Raw genomic sequence first — 9580 nt, forward strand, 5'->3', positions numbered from 1 at the left:
AGAAACATTAATTCCCAGAAGTAGTATTTCTATGAATATAAGCAAACACAGGATTCTAATTTTTCCTAGAAATGTGGTTTCCAGGAATACCATTTTCCGGAATTTGGTTCTTGAAAGACAAAAATAAATTAAAGTAAAAAAAAAATTCATAAGCCAACGCTCCGTTAGTACAAGACGTACCCGTAGTTCATCCAATTAAAACAATTGCAAAGTTTAATCAATTTCGATTGTTAAAGGAAAAATTAAAAAAAATAGTTCAAGGAACTATACAAAGGAAGCGAATCTCAATATCAAATCAACATTTGGTCCTATTTATTAGCAAAATATTGGGTGGTATATCTCTGTCCATATTGCTTTTCAGCAGGAACTAGAAATTTAATGACTCTTGGAAAATGTTGTCAACTCTGACCATATATATTTCAAGGTAAAAAACAATAGCCCAATTGGCCAACATGGTAAAATCATTGAAAAATTTTCACATACTTAGAAAAGCATGTGATAATGTAATTATTTGCAAATGAAGAACATGACCAGTTCAATGTATACAACTGCACACATGAAGAATGAACGGTTAGGGTGCAAAACTGAAGAATGTTTCAGGTGACAAAACCAAACCGCATTAAGATAAAGGTCTCTGATGGTGCAGGTACAAAATTCTCGACTAGTGACGCTTCATTTCCTGGAAAATATTTGATACCTTCGGTGACAATCTTGGGAGGTATTTGAATAGCTGCATCACAAGAGAAAAGAGTGATAAGCCTGACCAACTAGGAAGCAAACTGAAACATAAAAAATTCCAACAGCAATATATAGAATAGAAAACTTTTGGGCCCCTTTAAGGTTGTTTAGGGGAAAAAAAATGTTTTGCAGATAGCTGCATCAGACAACAGACAATCCATTCTATCAAAGGCTTCCTTTTAAAGGTGAATTTCAGTGCAACATTAAGGTTGATGCGGGAGACAGTTAGAGTTAGGAGGCTCAGATCTAATGTCAGGTTAATAATATAAAACCAATGGCATGTTTTGATTTAACAACAAAGATGATTCCAAATTCCCTTAAAGGAGGTTAAATGAAGTGAAAAAATGATCTTAACTATAATGTAGTGGTTTGGAAGGTCCAACATTAGGAATCATAGATACACTATTCCCATCTATCCCTCGTCAAACATGGTAATTAGAGTTGCCATTACTCTGACAACCTTTCCTTTCTTTCATGAGAAATATTTGCATTAATTTGGAGCACATTAATGCATGTTACAGGAACATTCATAGTCACTTATTTTCATATATGATATTTAGAATTTATATAAAAGATTGAGAATCAATGACCCGGAATATCCAGGAGTAGCATTAAATTTGCTCCAGGAACATGCAAGTCTCTCTTTCACCCTGATGAAGAAAATAAGTGGTTGCTTTGAAATTAATGACCAAAGAGGATTATTCTTTGTTAGTTTGCGACAACCTAAAGATCACTTAGAAGCGATGACAATGGTCATTTGCTGGTCTTGGTGCTGGCTGAAGGCAAAAATTATGTGCAAAAGGTGTTAAGTTATCGCCTATACTATATCTGGAAACTAATTAATACCAAAAACACAAATGGAAATTGAACCAGCAACATTTAGCAGCCACTGAAGATAACATACCCAAAGTTTCACACAAGCATCAACAACAACGGGGACCAGACAAACAAAAATAGTTATAGCAGCCTGATCAACTTCAAGCCCATAGTGCTCAACAATTATCTCAATCAAAGTTTGCCAACCAGATTCAGAATGGTACCTGCAAGCATCCCATATGCATCAAAAGCAGACAACATATGAAGCATAGGTGAAACAAAGGTGCTGCAACAAGTAAAATACTATTCAAAATATCTAAGATATTAAAGCAAGTAACAAGTTAGAAAAGGAAAAAAGAAATTACCCAAGGAATATATCTGTGATAAGTATAATTAGGAATGCCTTCCCAGTATCTGAAATATTATTTATAATTTTATAACCAGTAAATTTGAGCAAAGCTACCTGCACAACAGAAGCATAGAGAAAAAAAGGGACAATAAATAGACATATTCTAGACATATTCAAGATAATTGTATAAATAAAATATTAGTAAATATCAACAATCAAGCTGGAAAATAAACTAAATTGCAAAATGTTAGAAATAGAATGCCTAATTGTATCCCAAATTAGGTTCTATGCCAAAGAAGCTTCCTTAAAATATGAATATTACACTTAAATCAAGTGCACCAAATAGTAGGCTAAGATCACACCTCAGAATAAAAATTTTGAAACCACACTTGGCTAGAGATAATAACGTGTAGCCTTTATAAGTGCTAGGACAAACCTCTCCTCTTAAGCAAACTGTTGGGTCGATTTAGGCCTACTTTGTTCCAAGATATTCCTTAGATTTTGTAGCGGTTTCTAAGTCTGTCAAAGAGGCTCTTGCTCGTTGTAGGAAGAGAGAAGCAATGTTGGAATGGCTATTGAGAGGAATAAAACTTGGGATATTGTTTTGTGCAAACAGATGTGTCAGGGTCTTCTAAAAGTATCCGAAATGATTGTAATCAACGAACCATACATGTCCTCTAATTTGATCTTTGGAAACATAAGTATATCAGACAAAGGTTTAGATATAACCTTAATCATCTCTTCCTCCTTCTTTTTTCCCTTTCAATGATTACCTTGTCTTCATTCTTGACACTTCTTTATTTTAAGGAATTACTTTATAAAAGAAATTTTCTTCATCTATTGAAGAAACTATACTTGTGTCTTAGGTTATTCACAAAAATTAATAGTAATAGAATACAAGTCCAACAAAAATATAAAAAATTCAGAACCTTTAGAATAAAGAAAATTGTAAACTTACTTTACTCTTATTGAAGTATAAAAGAATAAATAAAGAGATCCCATAAATTGCATCGGACCATATGTTGGCAAATGCTTTGCGATTCTCCAATCTCCACTCTTCTCGCAACTCTAATCTGTCAGAGCAACAAACGGAAGATAAATAAGGATAACAAATAAACAACAACTGAAGCTCATATTGAATAATAATTCACATAAAATACGATAACTATATATATCCAGGACTAGATTAATTCTCTTTTGCTCAGAGCCTTCATCAGTTCACAAGGTTTATGCTCTATCTTATTTCCTTCCATCCATGCATGGCTACCATTTTTCATGTGTCTTATGCCATTAATTATCCTTTACTCATCTTTTATCCACATTGATCATGATTATCTATTATGTCATTCATGCCCTTTTGATCCATTAATATATATCCCATATTTCTCTATGTGCATTTACATGACCTTTTATGCCATTATATTATTATTCCTTTAATGTTGAGAGTACATACCCATTTAAAATGTTTTATTTAATTATTTAACATACCCTAATTTTACTATGTGCATTTACCTGACCTTTTATACTATTAAATTATTATTATTCCTTTAATGTTGAGAGTACATGCCTTTTTTTTTATATCTTGTTCAATGTACCCTATTCTATTATGTGCATCTAAATGACCTCTTATATCATTATGTTATTATTACTCCTTTAATTTAAGGTCAAGGGTACATACTTTCTTATAGTATTTTATTCAAGTATTTAATATACCTCATTCTTACTATGTGCACTTAGATTATGTTTTATACATTATATTATTAATATTTTCTTATGGTCAAGAGTACCTATAATTGTTTTATTCAACTAATTAATATCCCCTATTTTATTATATGAAATTATATGAACTTTTATACTATTAGATTAATAATATTTCTTTTGAGTCAAGAGTACATGCCATTTTATAACTATTTTATTCAACTATTTAAAATATCTTATTTTTATATATAATGTGCATTTATATGATATTTTATACATTATATTATTAACTTCCCTCTAAGGTCGAGATAACATATTTTCTTATAACATCTTATTCAACATGCTCATTTTGTCATGGTATATGTCCCTCCTCTTGCATGATCTATTCTTGCATGAATCTCTTCTTGTGTATGCCTAAACAACCCTAATTGTAAATTAAATTGAGGGAATGATCAAGGGAAGTTGACCCCAAAGATAAGATATCGAGATGATCCCTCGGTAAGGGAGGGTGATCGATCAAGATGATTCTTCGGTAAGGGAAAGTGATCGCCCAAGACATTCGAGATAAGAACCTTCGGTGAGAAAATGAGACTCTCATTTTATACCGGTTTGAGCTCAATACCCTTCATAAAAGCTACAAGTTAAGAAAGGAGAAAGTATAAAGCAAAGTTTGATCATAATGATGTTCTTTTTTAAGATTTATTTATGAATATGTCGACATTCCATATGTTACTATCCTTTCTATTTTTTTTCTTTGTGCTCTCCTTTTTGCCTATATGTTTTACAAGAAAGGTTCATATTACATGCCATATCGTACGACATTTTTTTAAAATCCCGCACGTGGGCTGGAGATAGATATGGAGGTGTTGTATAGCACTCCTACTGAGACTTTAAGTTCTCATCCCTTTTCTTTTTCCATACTATCTCTAGAGGAACATGGCTCAGCGGATAGAGACGACGCAGGTGCCCCCGAAGGTAACTTCTGAATATGATCCCTCGAAGCACGCGTGGGTAGTTACGACCACTACTGTGCTCCAAACTATCTACTTAGGTCGAGAGTTCGTGGAAAGAGAACCCTAACTTCCCGTCGTAACCTTTCTAGATAAAAACGCTTCAGCATTCAAGAAGCGGTCATGGTGATGCATCTCGAATCAGATTCCGAGACGGAGGAAGAGGAAGACACCATGGAAGAGGATCGAGAAGAGGAGTTGAACCCTTGCGGAAGTCCAAAGGTGGAATACGTATCCTACTCCCCCACTTCGGCACCCCGTCGAGTCTTAGTTCATCCCACACAACTGAAGCGTTCTTATCTAGGAAGGTTACGACGGCAGCTGGGGTTCTCTTTCAACGAACTCTTGCCTTAATTACCTTCGGGGGCACTGCGTCGTCTCCATGTTCCTCTGGAGACAGTATGGGAAAAGAAAAGGGATGAGAACTTAAAGTCTCAGTAGGAGTGCTATGCAACACCTCCATATCTATCTCTAGCTCACGCGCGGGATTTTGAAAAAAAGTCGTACGATGTGGCATGTAATATAAACCTTTCTTGTAAAGCATATAGGCAAAAAGGAGAGCACATAGAAAAAAAAATAGAAAGGATAGTAACATATGGAATGTTGACATATTCATAAATAAATCTTAAAAAAGAACATCATTATGATCAAACTTTGCTTTATACTTTTTCCTTTCTTAACTTGTAGCTTTTATAAAGGATATTGAGCTCAAACCGGTATAAACTGAGAGTCATCTTCCCTTATCGAAAGATCATCTCGATATCTTGTCTTTGGGGGTCACCTTCCCTTACCGAATGATCATTCCCTCAGTTTAATTTACAATTAGGGTTGTTTAGACGTACACAAGAATAGATTCATGCAAGAGGAGGGAAGTAGGTTATCTCGACCCTAGAGGGATGTTAATAATATAATGTATAAAATATCATATAAATGCACATTATATAAAAAAATATGATATTTTAAATAGTTGAATAAAATAGTTATAAGAGGGCATATACTCTTGACTCAAAAGAAATATTATTAATCCAATGATATAAAAGTTTATATAATTTCACGTAATAAAATAGAAGATATTAATTAGTTGAATAAAACAATTATAAAGAAACATGTATTCTTGACCCTACAAAAATATTAATAATATAATGTATAAAACATAATCTAAGTGCACATAGTAAAATTAGGAAAGCATGTACCATTGACCTTAAATTAAAGGAGTAATAATAACATAATGATATAAGAGGTCATTTAGATGCACATAATAGGATAGGGTACATTGAACAAGACATAAAAAAAAGACATGTACTCTCAACATTAAAGAGATAATAATAATTTAATGGTATAAAAGGTCATGTAAATGCACATAGTAAAATTAGGATATGTTAAATAATTAAATAAAACATTTTAAAGGAGTATGTACTCTCAACATTAAAGGAATAATAATATAATAGCATAAAAGATCATGTAAATGCACATAGAGAAATATGGGATATATATTAATGGATCAAGAGGGCATGAATGACATAATAGATAATCATGATCAATGTGGATAAAAGATGAGTAAAGGATAATTAATGCCATAAGACACATGAAAGATGATAGCCATGCATGGATGGAAAGAAATAAAATAGAGAATACTACATGCCAACATAAAAGTAAGAAAAGCATAATTCCCTACTCTTTTTCTAACGCGAGTTTGCCTCTTGTGTTTGCACATAGAATATATTTTTTGTAGAGAGAGAAGGGAGAGAATTAGTATTTGAGAGGAGTGATTTTCTACCTATAGGTGCACCCATATTTATATACATTTGAGAATAGGGTAGTTGGAATAATTTTAAATTCAAACGGAGAGTGATTACTAGATTCCTATCCATAAATTCAAAATTCTAAACCTATCTCCTAACTGATTTTCAAATTTCGAATTTAATTTTGTTTCTAGAAGGGGTGGTTGTTACACGAGTTATATTTCACACTTTTTAGCTCAATGGTTTTTTGAACTTTCATACTGAATTTATAGTTCCATTTATTGCTCATAAAATAAAGATTCAACAGAAAAAAGTAAAAAAAGAAAAGGAACAGGTTGATCTTACGCTTTACGCCTTAGTTCCCACCAAACTTCATCATCAGTAAGAGGTGGAGCTTTACCAATCTCTGTCTCAAGCTCAAATCTTCCTGACTCTGTCTTTAATTCCTTGATCATTTCAAGTTTTTGACTTCTCCTCACATCAAGCATTTGTGCTGCAAGTGGTACTTTCTTCACATATCTGTCAACAGAATAAGGTTAACTTGGCAGTTACAAAAGATTTTTAAATTCAAGTTAAAACAAATGCAAAACTGGAGATCAACATTTGAAAATTTGTACTTCAAAGACACTTCTGGGATAGTGGACCCGGAGGCACATAAAAGTCAAACTAAAAAAAAAACAGAAATTTAAAGAATCCTAAGATTTTATCTAAGATACTATTTATTCTTAACATTGATGAATTTGGGTAATAATACATCAAGTGCTGCTCTACCAGTCCAACAAGGATTTTTATTCAGTTGCATAATGCTTTAAAGGAAAGAATTATTCAGGAAAATACTAATTTCTTTTCTTTCTTTTTTTATATGGAAAACGTCTAGGTCTGTTCAGCAGCAGTCAGTCCACCAATGCCATGCTTCCAGGATCAACATGTGCTTACGGAGGTACTTATATAATAGATCGCTTACCAAAGGAGCTGTCAGTCACAGTGGCAGGAAGAACTAGAACCCAAGTCCTTCTGGGATATCTTCTGAGCCTTTGCCACTTGTGTCAACTCTCCTGGGCAAAAACTACTAATTTATAATGATGTTGTGTTCTTATGTCATTGAATTATGAAACTAGATTAACTATATCTAATATCTTGATCTCTTGATTGATTTCATCCTATCAATTCAGCACCCTGCATTCCAAGCCTATGCTACATGTCATTTGTCATATCCTCCACACATCACACTTTTAACAAAACATGATGCAGACAGAAGCACATACTAACGTGCATATCTATTTGTGCATATACCTTCAACTATATTAGCAAAACAGAAACACATTCGGCTAATATAGGAAAAAAGACTACAGTTTAGAAGTAATTCAATTTCCAACAATTACCTGTCTAAAAAAGGCATCAGTACATAGTCATGAACCAGAAAGTCCATGGCCCAAGGTATAACTATCAACACTGCCAAAAATTTAGCCTGCATTAACAAATTAGGTAGATAGAAATAAGTTACCGAGAAGAGTATATATTTAAGCAAGCAGTAGAACATCATTCACTTAGTATGAAAGAAATTGAAGGCAAGCAACACTATAGAACAATTCAAATTCTTCTTAACAATGTGACTACGGTCATGACTGAAAGACCCTCTTAAATATCGTCTTTATGGAAAATACTTCTTGAAAATTTGAGTATCGTGGTCCATATCAACACCTTCAGATTCTAATATGGCCCCAACTTCCCCCTTAAAACTCTTATTTTCTACTCTTAAATCTTGCTTGGGGATGTTCAAATAACACTATTGTTGTCTTACAAAGGAAACAAACATTTGATTCTCCGCGAGAGTACACAGCTCGCTAATACTGCATCCAACTCTTTGGGCTAATGATTGGAATAATAGTAACTCAAACTAACTAATGTTAAGCATCCCTACAATAACAACAATTACATTATCCAAATTTTGAACTTTGATTAATGCAGCTATCATAACATAACACTAGAATTTGGGAGAATCAAACTTCGCCATCTACCTAACAGATTCAACGATACAACACTTAACTAAAACGGCGAAAATGGCATACCGAATTGGTGGAAGCATACTTGAAAACACGGTCCTCATAGAGCAAGTCATCATCATCTTGTTCCACAGCACCGAAAATTAACGACCTAACAGACTCCACCAAACCCTTCTCCTCTTTCTCCATCACAACATAATCCTCCTCTTCATCTTCTTCTTCTTTCACCCTTCCCTCCTTTTCCTTGTTCTTGTTCTTGTCATCATAATCCAAACCATCACTCCAAGAAGAACCAGAATCAGAAGCAGAATCATGCTGATTAAGAAGCCAATCCTCCCACATCCTATACTCCTGGTTCCTCACATCTTCCTGTGCTTCCCTCAACTCAACAATGGCTTCAGCTCTCTGCTTCCACGCCTCGAATTTCTCATCTTCCGATAACTCCTCTTCCTCTTTCCGTTGTTGTTCCTCTTCAATTTCAACCATGTCATCTTCCTTCAATCCAAGCCAGTTGCCATCGTCCTCAAAGAAGAACCTGCGCCACCAACTCTTGTTCCTCTTGTTCTTCTTCTTAGCTTTGGAAACGAACTTGTTGCAGCGTTTAGGGTTAATGGGAGCGAAGTGAAGAGTGAAAGAGGAAGAGGAAGAAGAAGAAGAAGAAGGTGCATGCGAAGTAGTGAAGTGGTTAAAGAAGATTAGGTTGTTGTGGCATAACAAAGTTGAAGAGCTCATTAATTAAGAGCACAATATATTTAACCACATTTTTCGAACACAAGAAGAAGAAAAAGAAGCAAGAATGCAGAATTGGAAGTGCTTAAGAATAATGGTGATTCTGCTTATCCGCTCCGCAGAGAAGGGAAGACTGAAGAGTGAAGAGTGTGTCATGTATGTATATATGTATGTATGCGTGCGTTTATATACGTATTTATACGACGGTAGAGAGTAGAGAGAAGTAAGTAGAAGAAGAAAACTGATCTTCACGTGGGGATTGGCTGTTGTTGAGCCACGTATGCTTCAAACATGAATGAATGGATTTTAACCTTTTATGAAACAGCTAACATTTTGTGGAGGGACTTTAGTGGGAAACATTAAAAATTTCAAATTTTAAAGAGTTAACTATTAATTTAGTATTTATTTTATTATTTTAATGAATTTTTTTTATTTTAGAAAAAAATACTAATTTAATATTCTAAAAATTTTGCACTAACAAAAAGATATTTAAAA

At 33.8% G+C, this 9580-nt stretch overlaps 1 protein-coding gene across 1 annotated transcript; it reads right to left on the reverse strand.

The window, feature by feature from the left end:
* Positions 1–290: 290 nt before the first annotated feature.
* Positions 291–9300, reverse strand: LOC107644516 (CemA-like proton extrusion protein-like protein). The gene is made up of 7 exons (XM_016348383.3): positions 8423–9300; positions 7736–7821; positions 6699–6872; positions 2862–2976; positions 1920–2017; positions 1643–1778; positions 291–730 (listed from the first exon to the last, which is right to left on the reverse strand). Exons 1-7 carry the CDS (start codon positions 9086–9088, stop codon positions 662–664), a joined length of 1344 nt encoding a protein of 447 aa, XP_016203869.1. The 5' UTR covers positions 9089–9300; the 3' UTR covers positions 291–661.
* Positions 9301–9580: the final 280 nt, after the last annotated feature.

The sequence above is a fragment of the Arachis ipaensis genome, chromosome B5 (genome assembly GCF_059453495.1).
Source record: "Arachis ipaensis isolate K30076 ecotype BB chromosome B5, ASM5945349v1, whole genome shotgun sequence".
NCBI lineage: Eukaryota > Viridiplantae > Streptophyta > Magnoliopsida > Fabales > Fabaceae > Arachis > Arachis ipaensis.